A 26,265-nucleotide genomic window follows, 5' to 3' on the forward strand; every position below is an offset into this window, starting at 1 on the left:
TGCCTTATCTGCTGCTAATTTCCAGGATCAGGTATGTTTAGCCAATAAGGAGCTTCAATGGAAGGTTGGTTGGAAAACATGTAGGACACCGGCCCTCGAGGCCTGGATTTAAATACCCCTGTGTTAAAGGGTAACGCATGAATGGTCATTTACGCTGAAAACAGACAGTTTGATGTAAGCAGCAAAAAGAAAACATACTTGGCCTTAAAATATATTTAATTCATTGTACTGAGGAAAAATAAATAAATAAAAAAAATAAAAATCGGAAAAAATCTAAATTGTAACTTTAAAACTGTGAATTGAATTGAATCATGGCTTGACTGAATTGTTACATCCCTAGAGCCAACCTTATGTTGGACAGCAGCTGTCTCAAAGTATACATAACTAAAACAGAATCTGCACAACTTGAGTGTCACAATCCCAGAAAACAGGAGGTACAGCACAGAAAACTGAGTGTGCTTCAGTTTCGTGACAGAGCTATTCCACTGTTACAAGCTGACTGAATTTGCTAGTTTTCAATGAGTTTTTATGTGAAAAGAAACAGAACTAATAATTTCTGGTTTGGCTCATGTTCCTCCACACACTTAAGCCTCAAAGAGGCAACATGACAGGGACTCACCCAGACCCACGCTGCTGTTCTCCAGCAGGTAGCTCAGGTGGTCAAACATGGCTTTCTGGTTCTGCCGGCTGATGCGGCAGAAGTAACACAGGAAACGACAGCAGCTGGCCACCATCTTTGGGAAGGCGATCTTCTGTGGAGGAACAAGCAAAGACATCACATCTCAACAACAACGAGAACTGAAAATTGTACAGCCAGTCCTTTTATAAACCTGAGGGGTTGCTGGGGCCTATCTCAGTAACTGCTGGGTGAATGTGGGACACATCCTGGACGGTTCATCAGTCCAGATGGGACAGAATCAAAGTAGCATCAAATCATTTTTATTCTGGGCTTTTAAAGTCGGTCAAATTTGACCCTGTGTGTTTTCCAGGGTGAGGCAAATACTCATTGTCGCAGCTCCTCAGAAGGAAACAAAGTGGCAGTTTGGGAGAGCTCCAAGTCTGACTTTGCTTTCCTTGAACTCTCAAATGTGTGCATCATCAGAGGCAAGTTCTTCAGTCTTGTAGTTGGGTGGAGCCACGACTTTCACTTCACTCATTTGTTGAGGTGGGCGGAGCAAACTCTAGTCCTGTTTCAGGTCCCGTTTTCCCTGCTGTGAGTGACGTCCCGTCATCTATCCAGTTTGTTTTTGTTTATCATATTATTGTAATATATAACAAAACTATATTTGTCATCATGAGTGAAGTTTCCATTGAACTGAATCCATTAACAAAAGAAATCATCTTTTAATCCTAATAACTTTCATCATGATGTTACAGCTTCAAATATTAAAGGGTGAAAAATCGATTTTGTCTAAATTGAATACGAACAATGACATAAATGTCACTCAAAGTGGCGTAATGTTCATTTAAGCAAGAAACAAATTCAGAAAATGTTTGAACTAGTTTGTCAGCAACCATTTTTCTGAGTTTCTCTTGATCTGCTGGTGCAGCATTAAGATGAGTGTCATGTTGTCCATTTGTGTTAAATGCTGAATAAAACTGCACTGCTGGTTCAGATAAAGACGCTATAATTCTGCCACGTAAGTGTCATCTTCATCTGTCTCAGCTGGAATCTGTCCAACTCTCTGAGCATTAACCTGCTGCTGCTCGTCTGTTTCTCAGACGAGAAAAACATCTAGATGCTTTGATTAAAACTTCCACTCATTGTTTAATCTAATGCATAGTGTTCAAATAGCATTCAACTTCCACCTCTTCCTCACCTTCACTCACTACCTGAAGCTTCTCTACTCTGACTGTAGACAGATCCTCATAATGAGGTTCTCCTCTTCTTCAGATATTGTTGATTTATTTTTTGGTGACAGTATCCAATCAACTAGAATACTTCTGACAAATTAAAGTTATTGAGAATAATCTTTTTGGTCATTTATAAATGAATTAGTTGTAATCACAATGAGATGATTCAGAATCAGAGTTTTTGAGCAAACATGCTAATTTATAATCTTCCCTCCAAAGTTCTAGAACAGCAACAACAACAAAAAGCCCTGAAAAGCTCAAATCAGATGACCTGATCTTTGTTTTTTCCTTTCTAAACTGATTCTGTTGGTCCAGACTAATCTCCACCATATATGTAGACATTGCTTGTAAACTGTTATGCTGATGACACTCAGCTCTCTTGTTCATTAATGTAATGGGTGTTCGAGGTGTGACACTGGCAGTCCAAAGTGTGACAATTATCATTGACGGTAGATGTAAATGACACACGTTTTTTCACTGAGAATTGATATAAAGTCCTTTTAAAACTCAATAGTGGGATTTCTATTAAAACAGTGTATTGTTAAATGACAAAAAAGCGGTTTATGCTGAAGACCATCCAAATAAATGATGTCAGTCCTTATATTGATATTTATATAGTTGTGTTTTTTTATGGAATTGTGGAAGTAAAAACAGTTTTCCATGACATTCTAACTTTCTGAAGAGGGTCAGTGTAAGTGACCTTACTGGTAGCCAACATTTTTCATTATAAGTGACTTTTGTCATTAACACGTCCAGTGGTGACTGGAACTACAGAAAGTGAGGCCTGGGGATGTTCTGACAACAGAGCCGATTGGGTTCTCATCAGTCTTTGAACACACAGAGTGATTACCTGGGATTTGTCTCCTCCTAGAACATTAACCATGACCTCCATCACGGTCTCGTGCATGCCCAGAACCCGCATCAGATTAGGATGCTGGTAGAAAACTTTATTGTTCATGATGTCCCTAAGAACACAAGCAAACGTTGCGTCAAGGTCATGGAGTAACACCATCCATCATCCAGCAGCAGCACATGGAAGTCTGGGAGTTCTGCTCAGGTAATGTCTGAACATTTAAAGGAAATAAGTGTGGCCTTCAGAGTGCACACTCCTCACCCAAGCCCATCAATCATCAGCTTCTCCTCCTCCTTCCCCATGCGCACTGACAGCAGAGACCGGATCTGACCCAGAGAGGCCAGCAGGTTGATGGCGTCCTGCACGGATGCGGCGCTGATGGTGTACGACTTTTTCATGGCGCGGAGCAGCTCTCCAATGCCGTCGTACTGCCTCCTCAGCAGGCTGAACATGACCCTGACCAGCTCGGGGTCCTGGATGTGGGACTCCTGCGCCCAGCTTGTTATGGTCTGAGAAATCAGCTCCTTCAAGTTAGCTGTAGAAGAAAGTTAAAGCTCAAATGTGAACCAGGTTCGTGCATAACTTAAAGAGTTTGTGGCTAAAAACACATTAAAGGGTAACCAAACAGGGAAGATGGAGGCTGACTCCACCCACAGCTGAAATTTGAAAGGGGTGGGGCCGGGGAACAGGACTGTTATCATTACTGGAGCTGGAGATCATAAGGTGGGACTTAAATGTTTTGACCAATCACAAAATTAAACTGTAATACCTCGAGTCAACCTGTAGGGGGCAGCACACAGGTGGTTTTTGACTATATTTTCATGAACAAGTTTATATTTAATTGTCAAAAATGTGGCAATGACCAACAGACAGCCCTTTTAAAGCCACATTTATAGAGGTCAACAGACAAACAAATGTTGATACAGGGTTTGGTTACCCTTTAATGTTGTCTGCAGGTGCGCTGAGAAACATAAGTGCAGCGATTCGGCTCCATGAAGAATGTGGCAGACATCATGAGTTTCACCCAAGGAATCCACATTTTATTTGTAAAAATCAAGCTAAACGTACCTAAAAAATAAGATATTTTTGGTCAAATTCGTCTGCCTGAAAAGTCAAAAGTATTTGCCAAACTTTTATTGAGTAAAGAAAATCTAACTGATTGGTTTCGGTTTCTTAACAGAAAATAAAATTAAAAAAATATTTTTGTCCTCAGAAAGTGAATCTAAAGAATTTCTGCTGGTTAATTTAGATCAATAAAACCCTCAGATCAATAACCTGCCTCTACAGTTCAGTGACTTTGTGATTTTTTTTTCTTAGATCATTAATAATTTCTTTTCCAATAAAAGAAAAAAATGACTATCATGTCATCATGGTTATCATTTCCTTTTTTTTTATTCAAACCGCTCAGGATGAATATTTGCAATCTAACTGCAAAACTGTTTGAATGACTGTTTTATTTTGAAATCTTCAGTACAGATTTAATGCGTTTTGAATGTCTTTTATTAACAAACCAAGTTGATTGTTTCTATATAACATGCTCTGTCAAGAGAACAGAACGATGTTTGGTTTGAAGAGAAATTCACTGCACATTCAAAAAGCAGTGATCACTTTTACAAAACAACATGTGAAATAATTTTAAAACAGAATTTCTGTTTACTGACTTTGAATCAAATCCGTAATAAATCTGGAGACTTACAAAAAAAAGTTCACTATTTTGTTTTGTTTTTACTAAATAAAATAAAAGGTATAAATCCAGAATATTAATCCCACTGATCTCTAAAAAACTTGAAATGTGTTTAAAATAATTCATTAGATTTAATACCAATAAAGATAAAATAATTGCTTTTAAACTAAACCTCTTTCAAATTTTTCATTTCTTTCATCAAATCAAATGTGATGATTTCATCCAGTGAAATGAAGCTGAAGTTAGAATAAAATGAAATGCTAAACCTCTCATGTGGAGCTAAACACACTAACGATCTTGACCAATGCTAAAAAGGATCAGTTTAGTAGACCTTCACGTCTGGTTTTCTGATAACAAAAATAAGAAGCTTTCATCATGCTCCTTCCTTCTTGTTCATGATGAAAGCTCTCTGAAGACCCTCAGACGGATCCGGCTGACGTCCATCTGCTGTCCTGAGAACATCCACGTCCTCCTGCTACCTTCAGATGCTTCTGAAACTTTCCCTTTAAAGGTGAGCTAAGTGGAAAATGAGGAGCACAAGCTTCCCTCTGAGAGCAGGTTTCTCTGAAGCATCTACTGGTGTAAAGACGCTGAAAAACGCAGTGCTTGCAAATTGAAGCCACACTAGACTCCTCCCCTTCAGGCTGAAAGGCACTTACTCGGAGCGGCCTGCTCCGTTTCCGTGGGCTCCTCCGCTGCCTTCTGAGGCGGCCCTTTGATCTTGTAGAGCAGAGCCAGGAGTCGGCCTTTAATGGAAGTGTCCTGCTCCTCCTCCTCCTCTTCCATCGGGATTCCTGCGGATGCAAGATCATTCCTTAGGCTTAAATACGGAAATGTTCCCTCAGTGCAAATCTGCAGCATCAGGATGAACGTCTGTAGTGAGACCAGAGAAATTGCATGAACGTCTGAGAGCTGCAGGTCTGCTGCTGAGCCCGTACCACAGTGCAGCCGCAGCTCCTCGTGGAAAACATTGAGCTCGTCCTGGATCTCCTCGGGACACGGACAGTCCTCTCCTGCACTGAAGTTTAGCAGGATGTTGATCTGCAGGAGACAGACCAGAAACATGGAAGAACATCATCCAAACCTGAAAGTATCAATAGGATCCATGAATTCAGCAGAGAACGCAGTGGAAGACTTCAGCTCGCTGCTGAAGGTCCTGAAGATCAACAAAGACACTTGTTCTGTGAATTTCTGAATTACATAGTGATGAAACTTTTTTTTTTATTTTTATTTTTATTTATTTATTTATTTATTTTTAAATTAAAAAAAAAAAAAAAAAACATAGTGATGAAACTAAAGAAAACCGAGAACAGATTCTTCATGAAGGGAATTCCACTCACCAGCATCGATCAGTTTGACTAAATTAAATCTAAAAACCATGGATGAAACGATCAGAACCTCATGAGATTCCTCCAGCTGGAGTTCGACCAGACATGGATCCAGATCATGTTCAGATACGGGTTTATTCAAACAATCTGTTTTCACCACATTTAATATTTATGATTTGTTTTTTTCTTTAAGAAAAAAAATATAAAAAAATCACATTTCTATGCACCTTTATTATTCTTGACCAAAATGTTATTCTAGACCAGCTGCAGCACAATTGGTTTCCTGGGTTCAGGTCTGAGGACGCTGCAGATTAAAGTCACCCCCCTCCCCCCAGGGCTGGCTGCAAACATTTAGAAACTGTTGCGCGGTTAGACCCTTTTTGTATTCTGGTATTTCATTAGATTTCTGGTTCAAGTGAATTCAACAATCATCATGTGCTAGCATGAAATCAGTTCTGACCTCCAGCTAGTGCTGCTGCTGCTGCTGCAGCCTGAATGATCATGTTTTATTTTAGTTTTATTTTTTCATGGGCTTATCAAAGTCTGTGTCTCACTAGAATGTCTGGGGGGATAATGGGTGGGGTTACACTGCTCAACACCATAAGCCACGCCCACACAGAGGAACTTTTTGGAAAAGAATGCTTCAGATCAACAGGAAAAATGTCTTTTTAAGACATTTAGGATGTGGAATTTTGTTAAAAACTTCACAGTCCTAATTAAAACCCCACTTCAAACGTTTAAAGCAAATTAAAAAAAATGTTGTAGGGGGACTTTAAAAACCCTGAGAGTAGACTAGACTAGATGAGAGTAGAGTAGAATAGAGTAGAGAAGTAGAGTACTGCAGGCTAGGCGAGGTGAGGAGAGAGTTGAATAGAGAAGAGGACACAAGAGTAGAGTAGAGTAGAATAGAATAGAATAGAGGAGACTAGATGAGAAAAGACTAGAGTCAAGTAGAGTAGAGTAGAGTAGAAGTAGAAGTATAGTACAGTGGTAGAATAGAGGATTAGAGTAGACGAGAGTAGAGAAGAATAAAGTAGAGTAAAATAGAGTAGAGTAGAAAAGACTAGACAAGAGTAGAGTGGGACAGAGTAGAGAAGTAGAGTAGACAAGAGTAGAGTAGACGAGTGTAGAGTATAACCGAGTAAAGTAGTAAAGAGAGTAAAGTAGACAAGGCTAGGCGTGGTGAGAGTTGAGTAGAGTAGACTAGAGGAGACTAGATGAGACGAGACAAGACGAGACTAGAGTAGAGTAGAGTAGACTGAACTAGATATGAGTAGAGTAGAATACATCGGAGGAGAGTTGACAAAGCTAGGCTAGGTGAGAGTTCAGTTGAGTAGAGTAGACGAGAGTAGAGTAGAATAAAGAAGAGTAATAGAGAGAGTAGAGTAGGCTAGGCTAGGTAAGAGTTGAGTAGAGTAGACTAGACGAGAATAGAGTAGTAGAGTAGAATACAGTAGTAGAATAAAATAGAATAGAGTAGAGTAGAGTAGTAAAGTAGAGTAGAGTAGAGTAGAGTAGAGTAGAGTAGAGTAGAGTAGAGTAGAGTAGACTAGACGAGAATAGAGTAGTAGAGTAGAATACAGTAGTAGAATAAAATAGAATAGAGTAGAGTAGAGTAGTAAAGTAGAGTAGAGTAGAGTAGAGTAGAGTAGAGTAGAGTAGAGTAGAGTAGAGTAGAGTAGAGTAGAGTAGAGTATAGTAGAGTAGAGTAGACGAGGCTGGGCTTGGCGAGAGTAGACAAGAAAACATTTTTGGAATAGATCAAAATGTTGTCATAGCGAGACTTTAAGGTAAATTAGCTTGTAGCGGTTGTAGACCCTGTTCAGGTTTTTAGCTTGAACCGATGCACTATTTTTTACGGTTAAAGTTAGTTTCATGTTCCACCTTCAGCACTGATAACATATCACTACTGTGTACCTGCTCCTGTGGAGGAGACCTGAACTCCTTGGTCTTCTTGGCCGTGACGGCAGCAGACATGTTGAACGCCTGCATCAGCTCATTGTAGCGAAACTTCTGGTTGAACTGCAGCTTGGAGACAAAGCGGTCGGAGAAGGAGACGATGGCTTCAATGCGGTGCCTCAGCTCGCAGTCACAGAAGTAGTGGAGTAGCTCGCACATCTGAAAGGAACAATTATGTCACCGTCATTCTCAGATGCTTTAACTCCTCCTAACATGGAGGGTCACGGGTCAGAACATTAATATTACGCTCCTGGGTTCCTCACAGTCATTTGTCAGCAGATAAATCACAAAAGCACTGACTGACGTGCTGACAAATGAGGAATAAGCCAAGCAAATTGTTGGAGGCTGAAAAATACAAATTTAATTAAACTCTGACAGAGATATTAATGGATTTAGTTCTATGCAATCATTTTCAGCCCTCAGTCTTCTTTATTAAAGTTTTTCATAAAGCTTTTCATCACCTGACGTTTCACTGGCTCAGGCAGAGACTTCTCCAGCAGGCCTTTGGAGGGGGACTTGCTCTCCTTGGTTTCCTCCTCTCCCGCCTCCACAGCCTTCTCCTCGTTCTTGCTGACCTCCTCCTTCTCCCCCGCCACAGCCAACACCTCTCCCTTGGCCTCCTCGCCCTCCTTGCTCTCTCCAAAGACGTTGGGCTCGATCAGGAGGAGAATCAGCCTCACCTCCTCACTGGTTAGGACCCCCATTATCAGCAGGGTCCCAATCAGTTTCAGGATGGGGACAAACTGGTACTCCAAACTCCCCCCAACGGGATCTCGGATGTGGGACCCCCCGCCCTGCACGGCCTCGGTTAGCATGGAGATGGCCTTCTCCTTCAGAACCCCCAGAGGGATCTGGGGGCTGTAGAGGAACTGCTGGCGCTTGGTGTTGATGACGCCAACAGGCGAGAAGTTGACTCTGGGTTTGAGGGAGGTGCTCAGAGTCACACCTGGCAGCGAGTGCTGCTTAGACTCGTCTGAGAACAGCTTGATGGAACGAGTCTCGTCCGTCACAGGGATGATAAACTCGTTATTCATCATCAGGCGAGCCTCTTTTGCCGTCTCCAGGTGAATGCTGGAAAAAAAGACACGGTACTTTGGCACTTGTAAACATTTCATTTAGCATTATTGTATAAATTAGTATTTACAAAGATTTTCTTTGGCATTTGTAGCTAAGAAATTGCACTTTTAGGCTGTAACCCTCTACTCCCCAACCCCTGTGGGAATATCCGAGGCCCTAAATTATAAAGCAACTCAGACACATGTAGTGCTGCCACAAACAATTATTTTAATAATCGACTAATCACTGATTATTTTTTCAACTAATTGGGTCATCCGCAAACTAGATGTGAAGCACTCATCTTAACCATTCGTAGCTTTAAACTAACTAAAAACTAGATATGTAGCATTACCTGAGATAATGCTAGTGTGAATGCTGGAAGCTGAATTTGGACACTGAAGATGCTGAAATTGATAGGTAAAATTTTGAGGTTGATAGCTGAAATCGCTGAAGCTGACTGCCAGCTAAAATATTAGTTACATGCCAAATTAGCCTAAAAACTAAAAAAAAGTCTAAGTTAGAAAAAAACAGCTAGCATGCAGCTGAAATATTAGCTAAACTCCAAAATAGCTTAAAAAACAGAATTAGTCATCAGCAAATTTAACAGTCGATTAGTCGTCGATTAGTTGGCTAATCGTGGAAGCCCTAGACACATGCTCACTACTATTTTTTAAAGGGTAACCAAACACTAAACCAACTTTTTTTGTCTGTTGACCTTCATAAATGGGGCTTTAATAGTGCTGTCTGTTTTCATTTTTTTGACTTATTAAAATAAATGTGTTTAATTCCTGAAAATATGGTCAAAACCCGTCTGTATGCTCCCTCATTTTGTAATCGATTTTCACAAAACATGGCTCGAATTAAAGCTTAGAGAATGACTGATGTTGTGGTATATTTAAATTTATATTATCTCTAAATCCTTAGCTGGAAATAGTGCAAGAACTGTCCCTTCTAGTGTTACAGCAACATAAAGGTAACCTAACTGTCAATCATAGATTCAAGACACACCTCTACCGCTCAGTCCAGCTACACTAACCCCGCCCCCTTTTTGGGATTTTCCAAATCTGGGCTGAAAATGGAGTTAACCTCCAACTGCCCTGTTTGGTTACCCTTTAATGTGAAATAAGACGCCATCTATTTGCATTAGTTAAAAACTTCATGCACATTTTATAAAACTTTTTATGAATCCAGAGTGAATCCACTGTGTTCTGACAATGAAAATTTAGACGACATACAAAAAAGATACATTTAAATTCATTTATTTCAAATGACATATCGTTTAAACGCAATGCATTGTGGTCTATGTTAACTGATCTAGTGAGCAATGATGCACAATAGCTTTTTGCAGAGACTTCTGGGAAATTTTGGTGAAAAAGGTGAACGGCCACTAACTATTGAGTAGTGAAGGAGTTCAGACACAACCACTAACATTTTGTTCAGAATTCTTATCTAATTAAGTTCTTTCTACAGCCCTTCAAAACATTTTGTTGAGCATTTTCAGCTAATGTAACTGTTTTAAAAAAGTATTTTAGTAATTTTGTCTAATTCAATTTGAAATATTTCTTTAAACATTTTTAGTTTTCTCATCCTGATCCCTTTCTAGATCTGCACATTTTGTTCCAGATCATAAGATCTTACATCTTCAAGATTGAGGAGGAAATCTTAACCTGAATTTCTTTTATCCTTAAATGAAACTAAGTATCTGAGCTTGAATGGTTGGATATTTGGTGTGGACAGTTAGAGGAGAAACAAACCTGATGAGGACATTGTAAAACCCTTCCCTCAACATTCCAGACAGGTACTGGTTGTCGATAGTGTACAGGAGCTGGGATTGATCCAGGTGGCTGCACAGGGCGTGGCTGACGCGCGTGTTTCCCAGAGCACAGAGGGCGCAGTAGAGCTTCAGCGTGTGGTAGTGGAACTTCCTGAGGTCTTCATGCTCTGACAGCTCCAAGATGTCCAAACATCTGGAGGACAAATATGTACATTAGAGTAAATACAACACAAGACATGAAGCTTCACTTCCTGAATGTACAATCTCTGAAAAAGTAGAAAAAAGTTGTTGGACTAAGTTAACTTATTTCAGTTTAAATGTTATTCTGTTTAATATAAATATGCAAAAAACTATTACAGCAAAATAATGAGGTCATGACCTTGAGGGAAAATCTGTAGCCCTGAGACTTGAATGTTCATCCACATCCTCTCGCGTTACCTGTTCTCCTCAGGTATGTGCACAGCCATCATCTGCAGCGGCTCCAAACACTGGATCACCCAGCCGTGCCTTTCACTGACTCGAGCTGTCTCCACGCTCAAGAAGGTGTTTGGCATCCGGCTCCACAGGACGGCTACAATGGTCTGCACATCCAGCCGCGGCGGACACTGAGGCACAGGGTTCTTGTGTTCACTCTTAAACATGGCTGACGACAGAGGCATGGCGTCCTGAGATGTTATAAAAAAAAAAAAGGAGTTTTACCAGATTTTACAGTTTGTGGACAAATGTGAGGAAACTGAATGACCCTTGATCAAAGTTTAAGTGTTTCTATTGAAATTCAATCTTTTCTGATGTTGAAAGTCCCTCGAAAAAAATTTTTTATTAAAAAAAAACGTTTCCAGTAGTGTTTTAATTATGATTATGATGTTTTTAACCAAAATCCTGCAACCTAAATGTCTTAAAAAGACATGTGGAGACAACGTGACACCCCTAATCCCCCATCTGATTATGATAGGTCTAGCTTAAATCTTCACAGCTGCTCATCAATCTGGGTAATGTCCAGCCGTATGGTTCTGATCCGGATGTCAGCTGGACGAGGAAGTGAAGATCTTCATGGACAGAACTTCCTCCAAAATCCTGATTCTTTCTCCTTCCAGTTCACCAAAGACTCTTTTAGCTAATTCTCCAATGTTTATTGACTGTGATCAATACATTCAATCATTGGTTTCTCAGAGTTCTTGATAAAATAATCAAAGCTAACATCAAAATGCTCTTTCATTGATCTACAATCCTTTCCAACTGCGGTCAAATGAGCCGCCGTTCACATTTCCGTGGTCACATCAAGAAGCTCCGTGGAGTCTGGTGGAGATTTTCCAGCGTTCTCAGTCCTGCTACCGTAAGTATTGGATGAAACTCACACCAAAAATCCAGTGATGCTGATTTGACCACAGAAATGTGAACGGCGGCTCATTTGACTGCAGTCAATGTGAAGATACCATCTTCTCTTCTCCAGAACCTGAACTAGACACTAGGAACAGATGAGGGTTTAGTGCATGTGCAGCAGAGCTGTTGATGGAAAGAAGATCATTCATTCAAACAGAGTCTGTCCAAGACACTTTGATTGGTTTAACAGGAGAAATACTCGGAAATGTAAAAATGATTTCTTATTATATTTGTTCTCTTTCAGAAGAAAAATGACACACAGACATGTGTAAAAACGCATAAACTAGAATTTTCATCAGAGGGGGACTTCAAAGATAAAGACGAAACATAAATTATACATATTTCTGAACCTTCCAAAGCACAGAGAGCAAACACAAACAGACCTTAATTTTAACAAACTCAAACTGGAAGAGGTTCGCGCTGGTGGGAAGAACAAAGACAGCTGGGAAGAGCTTTGTATTTGGCTCCACCTACAAGAGAAAAATAGAAAAAGTTAAGTATCCATGACAACACTTTAAGCTTTGTGAGTTTCAATGCTAACTTATCTAGCTTCAATTATATATTATAGAATGGCTTTGATGTATCATATTGACCTGAAGTAACAACAAAGATAATAGATCCATACAAACCGTAACATTTTTTCATGTTTTAGGTTAAAGAAATTGTTCACATTCTATTTTTTTATTTTCTATATCCTTTCTGCATAGGTACTTAGGTAAAGAAAAGAAGGAAAAAAATAACTAAAGCTCCTTCATGGGACATTTTAAAAATCTGTTGTACTTACCAGCAAATGCACAAACAGTACAGCAGTGAAGATGACACACAACCCACTCAGTGGCGGAGAAATACTCTGTATTCCCACTGTTCTCCTAAATAAACTATATTCAATAGTTTCACAGATGCTCCATCACTTCTCAGGGTTAGAGATAACCCTGAGAAGTTAATTAGTTAGTTAATTAATCCCATTAGTCATATCCTCAGTAAACATAAAATAAACTTTAATGCAGATGACACCAGAATTTATACTTTACCAGGAAACCCATCTCTTCTCTCATTGACATGTTAGTAACAAATCTGGGCTTACTTCAAACTTGTTTAAACTAACAGATAAAACTAGGGGTGTAACGGATCACAAAACATATGGTTTGGATCATGTCACGGTTTTAGGGTCATGGTTCAGATCATGTTTTGGATCAGTAAAAACTACAGGAAAAAATAACAAAAAGAAAGCCTAAAATTACTCCTTTTAAAAGTTTCAAAACATATATTTGATCAAACATATATATATATATATATATATATATATATATATATATATATAGTACTTCAAAGCATAAATATACTCTCGCACATATTGCATCAAAACATTTGCTCATTGAGGCCCATTTATGAAAACAAAATATCTTTGAACATTGGACACAAACAAAAAACTAAAACATGTCGTTTCTGATGATATTTACACGTCTTGAGACCAAATCTACAAAAACTGGAAGAGGAGAATGCTTGAAAATCGTTTTGAAATTACCAGATCTGTCTGCAGTGACTCCAAAAATGCAATTTTTTTCTTGTGTTTTTCTGACATCAGAAACATCACTTCACTCTCACCTCCTCACTCAGAACTCCACCAGCGTCTCAGTGTCGTTACAGACGGTTCTGTTTTAGCGAGTGAACCAAAAGACGTGTTCAAGCAAAGTCCCCATCATTAAAGTGTAACTAGATGAGTGTGAAGATGAAGCTTTGTGTGAATCTAAAGGCATGCTGAACCCAGGAGGAAACAGGACTACCACGCCCCGCTTGGCTTCACCTGGTACGCTGTGGGAAGCTCCTTCCCATTGGCAGTGAAGGAGACCAGACCGGTGGCCAGGTCGATCAAACAGCCGATCTCCAGATCCGAGTTGGAGCGGCTGGAGGACGGGCTGACGGCGTCTGCCGCACACACCATGTAACAGTTACTCCTCTGAACGCTGCGACAGAGGTAAGAAATACCCAACAAACAACAGTCATTATTTTCATGTTAAATATTCATTTCAGTTCCTATAGAGGCAAATTCATTGTTGGTCTTAAAACGTTTTAATTCAAATCAATGTATTTAGTCAGTAATTTTTGTCTTATCTATTCATGTAATAGTTTGAGTTAAAACTTTTATTTGAAATTTATACTATATAAATACTATATAAATGACGATGTATCAACAGAAGTCGGCGCTCATGGTCCAGAACTTTATTGTTTCTAGCTGCTGGCTCAAGACGCTGCTTTTGTAATGTGTGAGGGTGCAGCTGAGGGTTTTCAGATCTGAGGGGGACCCGTGTCTGAGAGTGGCAAAATGCCGCTAGCATCATAGCTAATAAAGGCTAACGTGTTAAACAAACAATCCCAAGTGAAACGTTTATTAAATCCATCACCAGGACGGAGTTTGCTGGATATAATGCCAACTGCACTAAACCTCTGTTCTGTAACCTAAAAGCCATGCTAAACAACAAGTGACCGTTACAGAATCAAAGATGGGCGGGGCTTTTATATTGGAGCTGCAGAGCATGATGACACGAAACTTCTGGGACTTACACTAGTTATGACTAATCACAAAATGCAACTGTAATACCACTTTTAACCTGTAGGGGGCAACACACAGATGGTTTTTGACTATTTTGGATAAATATGGTTATTTTGATTTGTCAAAAAATTTGGCATCGACCAAAAGACAGCAAGGCCATATGGACCCCATATGGTTTAAAAGTGGGCAGAAAATGTGAGGCCCAAATAGGTTTGTCAACAGTTTCTGTGGTGGCCCCACCTGTGTTTGCCCACATTGATTCAAGTTATCACTTAGTGGGTTGACTTGCTACTCTAGCCAGCCGCCCGGCGGACAGTGAAGCTCGGTAGATTGCGGCTTCAATCATTTGTGAAGTTAATACAATTTTAATAGATTCTGAAAGTTGAGAAAAGCCACTTTTCTCCACCACAGAATCACCTGATTGATCACATGATCACTTGACTACTGCCAAGTGTTTCATAACAGCACAAAGCTGCTTTTCTCTACTTCAGATTGAAGCTAAAGCTCTGGTTTGAAAGGTTAAAAAAACATGGCGGCACACACAAATTCAGGAGGGGAACTTGCCTCTCGTGGACCCGCCCCCTCTCATCTCCCAGGGTGACAGTAACAGTCTGAGTTTTCCCGAGGCTGAAGTTCTTGCTGTAATAGTGATAGTCGGGCGTCACCCAGCCCACCCAAATGCAGGTGGGGTCCTGTCCCGCGAACACTCTCACCGAGTGGAAGTACTGCGGAACAGAGAACAGCCTGAGAATGGTGTCGGATGGAGGGGCGGGACGGCCACACTGACTTACTGTTGTGATGCTGCTGTAGTCAGCACCTTCTTTAGGAGGTTGGCTGTGAAAAACCAAACCGAGCTTCATTAGATAGAAAAACCTCAGACTGAGAACTCAGATGAAGTTAATCAACACACTGACCTGAGCTTCACAGATTCATCCAGCATCTTGTCTGCAGAGTAGAACTCCACGGGCATGCTCAGTCTGCAGTACACCATGTCGCTGTTGCTGTTCTGCGTGCCGTATGTCTTATGGGTGACCTTCAGGCAGGGGGGGCTGTCCACTGTCCCGTCGATCCTGGTCACCTGAAGAAAAGAAGAAACATTTACATTCTGTGCAGCTGCTTCTGTGAAAGTGATATCCCCATGGCAACCACTGTTCTGAAACTAAAAAGACATTTTTGTTTTTTAGTCAGAGGAAATGTTTAACTTCATTTGGCTGTCTGAGCTGGCCACGCCCATTTATAGAAAGCAATCACAAACAGGTTCAATAGGCTGGGATGCCATATTGCCATGGCAACATCATTTGAAGGGTAGATTTATCATTCTGGCATCAAACTGCTGCACACCTCGATGTGGACGTGATCCTGGGGGACGTTGAAGAAGGTGGGCAGACGTTTGCTGAACCACATGGTGATTTCTCTCTTCATGTTGACGGCAAAAGGCTCGAAGCCTTCCTGCAGACCACACATGGTGTAGTACTTGAAGGTGCTGGCGTCCTTCCCCAGGTTCATGCGGCCGATCTGAGCCATGCCCAGGCTGCACACGGGGATGAAGCCTGAGACCAGGACGATCAGTTAGTGAAGGTGAAGAGACAGAAGTCAAAGCCGTCTGCTGCTTTTTCCAGTCTCCTTACACTTTACCGTTCAACACAAAATTCAGTTTTAGAACAAATTCATGCGTAATCATTTTCACCTCCAACACAATTATGGTAAACAGTTCTCACAGCTCTGGGTAGCAAATCAAAAATGAATCAACGTTTTATTTAAAGGAACATTTTTACATCGTTCTTCATCTTTTTTGGCAAATAAAAGCCAAAAATAAATAATACTCAAATAACTATAATTCTACAAATCAAAGTAAAACGTGTAATTATTTTTATATTTTAAAATACAAAAAAAATTTGCAAACTAAAACAGGAATTTATAAACTTAAAGACGTTTGTTGATGTGTAAGAATTCTAATGCTTTATACATAAAACATGTCAGGATATTTTAAGAGTTAATAAAACAATAAAAATTCTTATATGTTTTTTAATAAGCTTTTTCTGGATGGATAGATGGATGGATGAATGGATGGATGGATGGATGGATGGATGGATGGATGGATGGATGGATGGATGGATGAACGGATGGATGGATGAACGGATGGATGGATGGATGGATGGATGGATGGATGGATGGATAAATAAATGGTGAAGGGGTGGATGGATGGATGGATGGATAAATAAATGGTGAAGGGGTGGATGGATGGATGGATGGATGAATATTTGGATGAATGGATGGATGGATGGATGGATGGATGGATGAATATTTGGATGGATGGATGGATGGATGGAATGAATAGTTGGATGGATGATTATTTGGATGGATGGATGAACAGATGGATGGATGGCCGTATGGATGGATGGAGTGATGAATTAGAGCCCCTCACCATCCTGGGTCTCAAAGTCGGTGAAGGCGAGCTCAGAGCCTCTGCTTGTGATCAGCAGTTCTCCATTCAGGGTGAAAATCATGGACTTGTCCTCCATGTTGATCATACATCCGACCACGTCTCCTTTCTTCCACGGTTGTCCAAAGTAGCGGCTGCCTGCGTGCATGCGCCGGCCCTTCACGATGGCACAGACACAGGAGACAGTAGATGACTGTTAGAAGACTGCATGACTCTTAACGTGCGACGGCGTGACGTTTACCCTGTATCCGTCAAAGACGAAGGCCTGGTCGTCTGATCCCAGCTCTACGTCAGGCCTGCAGCCCGGTCTGGCCCAGCCGACGCGCATGTCACCCCCACTCAGAACCTCAAACTCAAAGTACCACTTCCCCGTCTTTACGGCGTACGTCTGCTCCACGCGGAAGAAGCGGATGGTCTCCACGCTGTGATCATCCACCACATGCACCGCTGCCGCCAGAAAACCAGAAACATGTCTGATGTGTCCAAGCTGACAGCTCCAGTAGAGACAGAGCTAGACTCACCCTCCTGGTCTGGGGGATCGATGTCATATCCGTATCCCACGATGGTCCTGATGGCCTCCCGTAGACTGTCCCGGTTAGACTTCTTAGTGCGTTCATCCAGTAAAGCATACGGCACCAGGCGAGGATTTCGTCTGCTTTTCAGATCCTAAAGGATTCACATAAGAGAGGAGAGTAAAGATCCAAAGAATCCAGAAGCTGAATGAAGATCATCTCTGGAACTCAGTCACATTTTCAGCGATTGCAACAATCCTGGTATCAAAACGTTCATCTTGTTCAGGACATCTTTGATTGTATTTTTGATATTCATAAACTTTATAGTTTTTGAAATATTGAGGAAAATATGCCCCATAGGAAATGAATAAGAAAAACATCAAATTTCAAAATTTTAGGTAGATTAGCAACAAACCTTTAAATATATTCATTGGCTATCATTGTAATTTTCAAAAAAATTAGAGTTTTAGAGCTTAGAGCAACATATTAAGGTGTGTACTTATTCAGCGTTTTTCTACCGTACTTGAAGGCCCAAAGGGTTTTACAGTCACAGTTCCTTTCACACATTCACACACTGATGGCGGCGCCGCTGCTGAACACTGGCGCCAATCTGACTACCAGAGCTAGTGTGGGGTTCAGTGTCTTGCCCAAGGACGCTTTGACACATGGTAGGAATTGAATCTGCAAATTTCCAATCAGAGGTCGACTGCCCTACCGCCGCACCGCAAGCAAAAACACCTTTTAACACATGTACTTATATGAACTTGTACTTTTTTGGTTCTTAATCTCTTGAGGTTCACATAAGAAATGCTTTTATCAATCTGTGGATCAAGATAAAGTTCCAGCAGCAGAGCTTTTGTTGCAGATAACTCTAGATGATACAGTACATCCTCAGTAGTATTTATGCATCTGCTGTGTAAAAATCTCCTCAGTCATACCTGCTGGATGCCGTAGGTCCATCCTTGTTTAATTCGGTCTTTGGCCCACACATTATGTGCATTTTCGGCCAGTTTATCAACTAGAACCTCTTGACCTGGATTCAGCTTGACGTCAGAGAGTTCCAGTGGCGCAGGCTTGTACCCGTTTGACATCATGTAGCTGCAGGTGGTGAAGAAAGCCCCAGAGATAAAGTTTAGACTCAAAGGCATAGATAGTGTGAGCTAAATTAAAGTTCCTCACTCTTTGGGCAGTTTGATTTTCTTCAGATCGTCCTCTGCGTGAACGTTGACCTGGGCAACATGACATCCCAGAGCTAACAGAGTTCTGAGGAGAGAGAGCAACATGTTGAGGAATCAAACCTTGAATTAAATATTCAATGCCAGAGCTGCTGAACTATATTTTCTGATCCCACAACTCACTTTAGATAAAGCTTTTAACCTTTTTGGATAATTGTTTTTTACAGTTTCCTTCCAGACATATTACACTGAGTTGCATGCAAAGCAAATTGCATATTCTTTCTGTAAAATTATGAAGTTGAAACGCCTCCATTAGGGCAGCAGAAAAGTTCCAGTTCCAACGGTATGAAGTCACTAAGTCACCATTTCTTTCTTTTTTTATATACAATACAAGCAACACCATGTTGGAACCAGACTCTGTCAGTAAGCAGTGATTGGTCTGAGTCAGTCACTCTTTCCAATCAGGTAGCTCTGGAAAATCAGTCAAACATTTTGAATGTTTGACGAGAAACCACATATTTTTATTGAGGCATCTGATTGGTCAGTTTATAACTTGCATAACTTGCATTAAAGAAAAAAAAAATGAAATTAGGATTAACAAGAACATGTTATCAGAGCAAGAATGGTTATTCTGACACAATGACTGAGTAATAACTGTTTATTTCTCAATAGAAGTCATTACCAGAAAATATAAACAGTGATGCTCTAATGGTGCATTCACACTGAACGCGGCCAATGTATCAAGTTTCAATGGTAAGTCAATGAAAAGAGGCGATCTGCCACGGCGCAATTTTGCTGCTGGGTGCGGTGTGGCGAGCTTGATGCGGTGCGTCAACCAATCAGAGACTCAGCTTTGGGCACGTCAGGTTTTCAGTGACTAGATCAAAGAGTAGAAAACAAATTCAATATGGCGCAGCGATGCGAGGATTTTTCCCCTGAACTTTCCTACATTTTTTTAACCTGCTTGGTCCGCGGGTTTGCCGGAGACCGTCTGGTTACTGTTGAGCGAAGGCGGGACACTCCCATGATGGGTCGCCAGCCATCAGTGATAAGTCGACTGATAAAATAATCGTTTGTGGCAGCACAACTCCAGAAAATAAAAGAGAATTTAGCTCCATATTTTACTATTTTACATCTTCTTTTGCAAACATACAATAGAAAATTAGCCTTTCGCTAAAAGTTTAATGAAAAAATGTGGTATATTTTGCTGTTAAAAACACTCCAGGGTGGCTGTAAAACAAGCAGGGATAAAATGTCTGAATCGTCCTTAAAGAGGAAAACGTTACATTTTTTAGGCTCCTTTATTTTTATGTGCATTATCCCAATATTTTTTAAGAGAAATTAAAGATTTAAGCTTAAGGGAAGGACTAAAGTGTAGCTGTATGCGGTCTAAACAGGACTTTATTAATCCCACAGAGGGTTTGCAACCAGATCAAGAATAGACATAAAATTTATGATAGCGCACTGCAACACGGTTGAACTGTGTAAATAGGATTAAGCTGACAGGAAGTCTTCAAGGTAAAGAGCCAGATAAAGTGATAAATCACAGGAGAACCTGCTGCTCCACAGTATATCATGATCTCTTGTGCTTGGAACTGCCGATCTTCTGTGACCTGCAAACAGAGCCAAGAGGCCCCATGGGAGTGCGGCTACAGCCTTCTGAACACGCTGGAGGAATACAGTCCAGCTTGATTAAAAGCCACATAAAGAGTTTTACAGCAGGGAGCTAATAAAAGTCTGAATGTCATCTTGAGGTCACTGCAACTCCACAGGGAGTGAACCGTGTTTGAAAAGTGAGAGCCTGACAACATCTGCTTTTGACATTTCAGCGCCTGTCAAACATCACGCTGACCCTCCTAAAGGAGTCATTAAAGTGAGAGGCCTGGAGCAGCATGACAGGACAAAAAGGAGAGTCAATTCAGTGACAGCTGGAGTTTACTCTCATCTTCACGAAAATCCTCCAAAGAATCACAAACATCAGAAAAACAGCTGAAAGAAAACATGGCTGTTTGAAAGGACTGCGCCGCAGGGCATCATGGGAACTAGAACAATCATGAAATAAAAGCTTTAATATTAGATTATTATCAAACCTTTATGCACAAGGGAACCTGCAGAAGATCGGATTCTGTGCTGCGTACTTTATTTGTCTGGACTATTCATATTCTCGTCTTAACAAGAATATGCTAGCAAGTTGCTGTGAGTAAATGTCTAAAACAGATACGTACCAACTTAGGTACCATATTTTCCGGAGTAAGTTTTTTTCATATTTTAGTCAAGGGTGAAACTTATTTGTGTGTTTTATTTTTTCAGGCATTAATATTTGTTGTTTTTCAAATTAACACCGGTTGTCCTTTAGCGATTGTTTCCTCTCACAACCACTAGAGGGCGCTGCATCCGAAGTACTTGCTCCTGACAGCGGCAGAAGAAGTGATGTCCAAAACAAACATGGAAGAGAATCTGATTGTTTTCCTCCTAAACTTTAATATGATTCTTATACAGATTAAAAGATTAGCATTGTTTTTATTTTATTATTTTTTATTTTAGCTACGCTGGGCTTGGCAGATTTGTTCTGAAACGTCTGACTTTTCCCCCAAAAGTGCGACTTATATAAGGTCTTCTTCCTCTTGATAAGACATTCTTGGCTCTTGTGACTTATACTCCTTTATCATGGAGCTAAAGGTCCACTCCAGTCATTTTTTGACTGACTTCAAAAGTGTTCTCAGTGGTCTTTAATGGTGTTTCTGCGGAGCAGTAGGAGTCCATTAGAAATTCACCTCTGAGTTGTGGGCGGGACTGTTGGCACTGAGCAACACCGCTCCCTTTGACCCGTATGACACCCGTAGTAGAAACACACAAACTACACTCTGATTTTCTGATCTCCTCATTTCTAACAGTCAGGCTACATCCAAGGAGCGTGCACTTATCACGTACACGGAACTAAAGTGCTCCTTGAGTAGTGCTTAGGAAAAGAATGAAAAATTGTGAAGTAGGTGAGACACACCAGCGTCTCACCTACTTCACCCTTACTTTCCCTCACATGTTGCAGACGTGTTCACTACAACCTGTCACTCATGGTATATCGTAGATCTTAATGTTCATGAAGACTTTCTCTCTGCGGGTTCACTGAGTGGTCTACAACCTTAGTTTTGACAGCTCTGTGCAAGTTTGAGCATTTTTCACCCGCAGACAACACAAATCCACCCATTGTGACTAATGCTGCATTAACAGCGATTGTGGTATTTGCGTCATATTTCCTGCTCAACGCCTTGACGCTCCTGCTGCGGAGCAACCCCCGAAGTTGTTCAAGAATTCATTCATTGTCACATCATGGATGATTTTGAGCGAGTAGTTTGGGTTTATGTTTTGGAGAGCTCTACAGAGGCACCAGCAAGCACATCACTGTGTTTGTTTTCACCAGATCGTTCAGAGTCTCTCTGGTTCTGTGTGCTTCACTCCTGCAGTGAGAGCTTCACCTGAGGACCGTTTCAAACGTTACTTCAGTCTGTCTGTGGTCCAGTTTGAGCTCTAACCCAAGAGGGGGAAATACAAATAAAACTGGGGGAACTTTTCTTGATGAAAATAAGAAAAACATCATAAACCCATGAAGCTAGAGTGATCCCGTGTGCTACAACAGCACTCGAGGCGGCTCTCCGGGCTGCTGGGCAGCTAACTGCTGAACAGTAGACCTCACTAGATCTGCCTGAGCCTTGGGAGAGGAGCTCACTAGCTCGCTAAGCTATCTACCGAGCGGCTGGCTAGCATAGCCGTCCATCCAGCCCCACAAGTTCTGTGACGGGGTGGCGATCTTTCCAGGGTGTTTCCCGCCTTCACCCAACAGTAACTGGGACATTTTCCAGTAATCTAGCGGCCCCCGTAGGTTGAGAAGATGGATGGAAGTTCAGGACCAAATCCTCACATCGAGCAGCCATCTTGAATGTTTATTTCTACTCTTTGATCTCGACACTGAAAACGTCTCATGCCCAAAGCTGAGTCCCTGATTGGTTGAGGCGCTCACTGCGCCTTGTTGCGCCCGATGACCAAACGTCTTACTGCATCTTTACATTGACTTATCATTGAAACTTGATGCCTCTGCTGCGTTCGGTACACAAGACGGCTTTAACACAGTCTTTACAGAGAACCTTCAGAATAAAGTTGTGGAGCAAACAAGTGAATAAAATCAAAGAGTTTTATAAAACATTAGAGATAGCATCCAGGGTTTTTACTGTTGTTCAAGATACGTAAAGAGAGACGCCATATTGGAATGGTATAAACTTTGAGGTGACTTTCGGGCTACTGATCGTACTCTCAGCTGATGATGAGGTTTCCCTGCCTTCTTCATGGAGCGATAGCAGCGTGCGCTAACAGTACCATCGCCTGTGTTGAGATGCTTTAGGAAAAGGAATCACGTCTCAGACTTCTTCTACCTGACAATGAACAAAACATTTACACAAATGTAGAAACTTAGAAGCTGTGGAGTAAATGAAACATAACTAACGGATTATAAAGATAAAAACAGCTGTAATTGTGTGAATGCATTCAATGCATTCACACTATTGAGATTCTTCATTTACGTTTTCTTCCGTACGTTTTTCGGCACGTAAAAACTCAAGCACACTTTATGCGATTTACACAATCTTGGTATCAAAACGTTCAGCACGTTAAGGACATTACTGCTTGTATTTTTGGTTTTCGCAAATTTTACAGTTTTCGCGATATTACGCAATTTATGCGAATTTTCAGCCCTATGTTAAGTCAATGGGAAAATTTTAAACTTTTTACTGCACCTTAAAACTTTTACAATATTGGTATCAAAACGTTCAGCACGTTCAGGACATTAATGCACGAACTTTTGGTATTCGTACATTTTACGATTTTCACGCAATTTACGCAAATTAACGCAAATTAACGCAATTTAAGCTTTTAATGCTAGTTAATGCAACTTAAGCACTTTACACACTTTACGCACTTTAAGCACTTAATACACGTTACACAATTTAAGCAATTACTGCAAATTTAAGCAATTTACGCGATTTACAACAACCGCATTAGCGCGATAATGCATTCACACATGCATTATCGGAGGTAATGCAATTTTTCTAGTTAGATTTGTCTTTCATGCTAGTTAGCATTAGCCCAAATGAAAGTGACAACAGTATTCATACATAATTTTGTAAATACTGAAGTCAGTTCAGAACTTTTCTTCCTGATCGCGGCTGCAGCTGCAGATGAACTCTAGCTGCGTGACTGAACGGGGACTTCATTAAATACTGTGACCAGTAACAGCATTCATCCTTGGATGCACTTAAAATACATGAAACAATGCAGGAATCTGCATCTTGGCTGCATCTATTACGTCTCACTAACATGAATTTCTATCAGCGTTTGAGCTGGTTGCACATAAATATGGACTAAAAACATCAGCCTTAAATAGTTACCTTCAAAGTTGTTATGTAGAACAACAAATACAGTTTACATCCTTTTAGCATTTTTATTTTGGAGTTTTTAGCCAGAAAGACTAACAATGCTCCTAACATCGTTTATAGTGACTCTTGGTCGCTTCAAAAGACATCCTTTTGACTCTAAACTATTTCCATGTAAACAACAGTCTGCTGCCCCAACCAGAAATGATTGAGGAGTCACACACTGAATGCAGAAGTAGGTCGTGCATATCGCCCATTAGCCTGTGCTGACATGATGGATGATAAATGACCTTTAGTGATAAGAATTCCATCATTAGAGAAAAGAACGGCTGCATTTGAAGGGTTTCCTTCAGCTATCTTATGTGGACTCTGAACAGCCCCGGATTTTGTTGATACTCTCACTGAGCATGTGCAGAGATTCTAGTTTCCTGTTTGAAACAGCAGCACTAGTGAACCAACATGCTTCTATAAACAGACGAGTCAGTGATAGGCTCCAACAGCTTTAGAACCTCATCATTTATCAGAGCTATCTCAACACGTGGACAAGCACAGTTCTAATTCAATCCTAATCTGGTTCTATCCAGCAGGAAGCTGCTGCATAAATAGACGATGAGTGCTTACTTTAATGTTTCACTGGACATTTGCAGGTTGTAGTTCCTTTCTGTTTCAGGCAGTTTGGCAAAATCCACAAGACACGGATGCTGACGCTTGTTGTCATCCCGAACCTGAGGAGAGAAAGAGGACTCTCAGATATGAAAGCAGGGCTTCCTCAGATTGAATTGTTGCTGTGGATTCAATCAGCTCTTCTGCTGACTGCAGAAGATGGTTAGCAGAAATTTACTGTCTGGCTCTGTGAAGACACTGCCAAAACACAGGAAATAAAACACTCTGCTCCTGATAACAGCAGGAATGACGACAGGGGCAGAAGATCGAACTCTAGAGCAAAAATCTGCCGTTTTTTCTCCTTAAAAAGTGCAATGTCACTGATCTCATTAAGTCGGTTGCATCAAATTTTAATGCAAAGCATCTGCTTGAACCCTAATGCTGTCCTTGCTCAACTCTAAGATGCTGCCTTCACCCCCAGAGATCTTTCCTTCACATTTAATTAATGTGGATGTCATAGCTGTGGAAGGATGGGCAGCCATTATGTTTGGTAAATTGCCTCTGTTTCAGCGGACCGAGTGGAGCCAGCGTCTGTGGTAACCGCTGCACACGGGAGGCAGCCGGGTGTGATCAGACTCTCAATGCTCTAATCTGCAGGAAGCACAAAGGAACTCCGAGTCAAACACCTTCAGATTGAGCGGACGGTCAAAGCTGGCATGTGGATCGCCTTTTACACAGGCCTCTCAGTGTAAAGGTCAAAGGTCAAGGCATGTCTAGAAGGGATAAAGGACAATGCCATGGTGAAGCAAAACTACAACCAAACACGATTTTGGACAGATTGGGTCCTTGCTGGTCCTTGCTATCGACAACTGGACCTCTCCAAAAAGTCCATCAGTGGTAGAGCCTGGTCGGGCCTTGTTTACATCACTCCTCCGGGACCTCCGTTTCTCTTGGGTGTCCCTCTCCTGGGCGAGGGTTGGCGGCCCCTGTCTCACTACCCAATGGACCTTCCGTGGCGGAGGGGGCAGGCGGATGTCTGGAGTATGGGGGGGGGCTCCCTTGGGGGTCCCTGGCTTGTATCTAGGGTGGGGCGAGGGGATACTCAGTACTGCTGGGTGGTGGTGGGCTGGTTGTCTGGGGTTGGGGGGGGCTCTGCCTGGGTGGGGCCCCGCTCTGGTCCTCCTGGTGCGGTGAGAGGGCTGTTCTTGCTGGGCTGGGACCTGCACTCTCTGTGTTTCTGTGGTCACCCTGGACTGGGTGTTTGGCGGGATTGCCCAGCGGGCGGTTTCTCTCCGTGGCCCCATGGTGGGTGTTGGGGGGTCCTGGCTGCTGCTACTGCTTTGGCAGGGGGATCTTGGTGTGGGGATGGCTGGGCACCTTCAACCTTTGTACATCCCATTATCATCCACTTCAGCGAAACATAAACCCTCACCTGAGCACAGGTGTCAGCTCACCTCACACTAATAGTATATGTGACAGAATGAAAGGCTTTACATGTGTGAGTTTGTATGCAGAAGTGTTTGTGTGAACATCCGTTGTATTGTGTACATTTTGACTAGTTTATAGGTGGAGACTATTTCAGCCAACTGGTATGTTTGTAACTACTGAGTGTGTGTGTAGACAGGCCCGCCCATTCCAGATTGCTATTTATATCTGGTTGTTTACGATGTCAC

At 41.4% G+C, this 26,265-nt stretch overlaps 1 protein-coding gene across 3 annotated transcripts in view; it reads right to left on the minus strand.

Annotated features, from left to right (window-relative positions):
* ryr3 (ryanodine receptor 3) overlaps positions 1–26,265 on the minus strand; it is a 156,018-nt gene that overhangs the window by 58,495 nt on the left and 71,258 nt on the right. For all 3 annotated transcript variants that reach the window (XM_024291525.2, XM_024291524.2, XM_024291526.2), the window contains 21 exons: positions 24,611–24,714; positions 18,574–18,657; positions 18,333–18,492; positions 17,404–17,548; positions 17,124–17,329; positions 16,865–17,039; positions 15,781–15,989; positions 15,354–15,517; positions 15,231–15,273; positions 15,004–15,164; positions 13,693–13,852; positions 12,272–12,358; positions 10,947–11,173; positions 10,489–10,701; positions 8,140–8,749; positions 7,637–7,837; positions 5,330–5,432; positions 5,051–5,185; positions 2,969–3,242; positions 2,705–2,819; positions 620–752 (listed from right to left, as the gene is read on the minus strand). In XM_024291525.2, the coding sequence (XP_024147293.1) occupies positions 620–752; positions 2,705–2,819; positions 2,969–3,242; positions 5,051–5,185; positions 5,330–5,432; positions 7,637–7,837; positions 8,140–8,749; positions 10,489–10,701; positions 10,947–11,173; positions 12,272–12,358; positions 13,693–13,852; positions 15,004–15,164; positions 15,231–15,273; positions 15,354–15,517; positions 15,781–15,989; positions 16,865–17,039; positions 17,124–17,329; positions 17,404–17,548; positions 18,333–18,492; positions 18,574–18,657; positions 24,611–24,714 (3,709 nt within the window). The remainder of the gene's footprint in view (positions 1–619; positions 753–2,704; positions 2,820–2,968; positions 3,243–5,050; positions 5,186–5,329; positions 5,433–7,636; positions 7,838–8,139; positions 8,750–10,488; positions 10,702–10,946; positions 11,174–12,271; positions 12,359–13,692; positions 13,853–15,003; positions 15,165–15,230; positions 15,274–15,353; positions 15,518–15,780; positions 15,990–16,864; positions 17,040–17,123; positions 17,330–17,403; positions 17,549–18,332; positions 18,493–18,573; positions 18,658–24,610; positions 24,715–26,265) is intronic.

Source organism: Oryzias melastigma, linkage group LG24 (genome assembly GCF_002922805.2).
Source record: "Oryzias melastigma strain HK-1 linkage group LG24, ASM292280v2, whole genome shotgun sequence".
Lineage (NCBI taxonomy): Eukaryota > Metazoa > Chordata > Actinopteri > Beloniformes > Adrianichthyidae > Oryzias > Oryzias melastigma.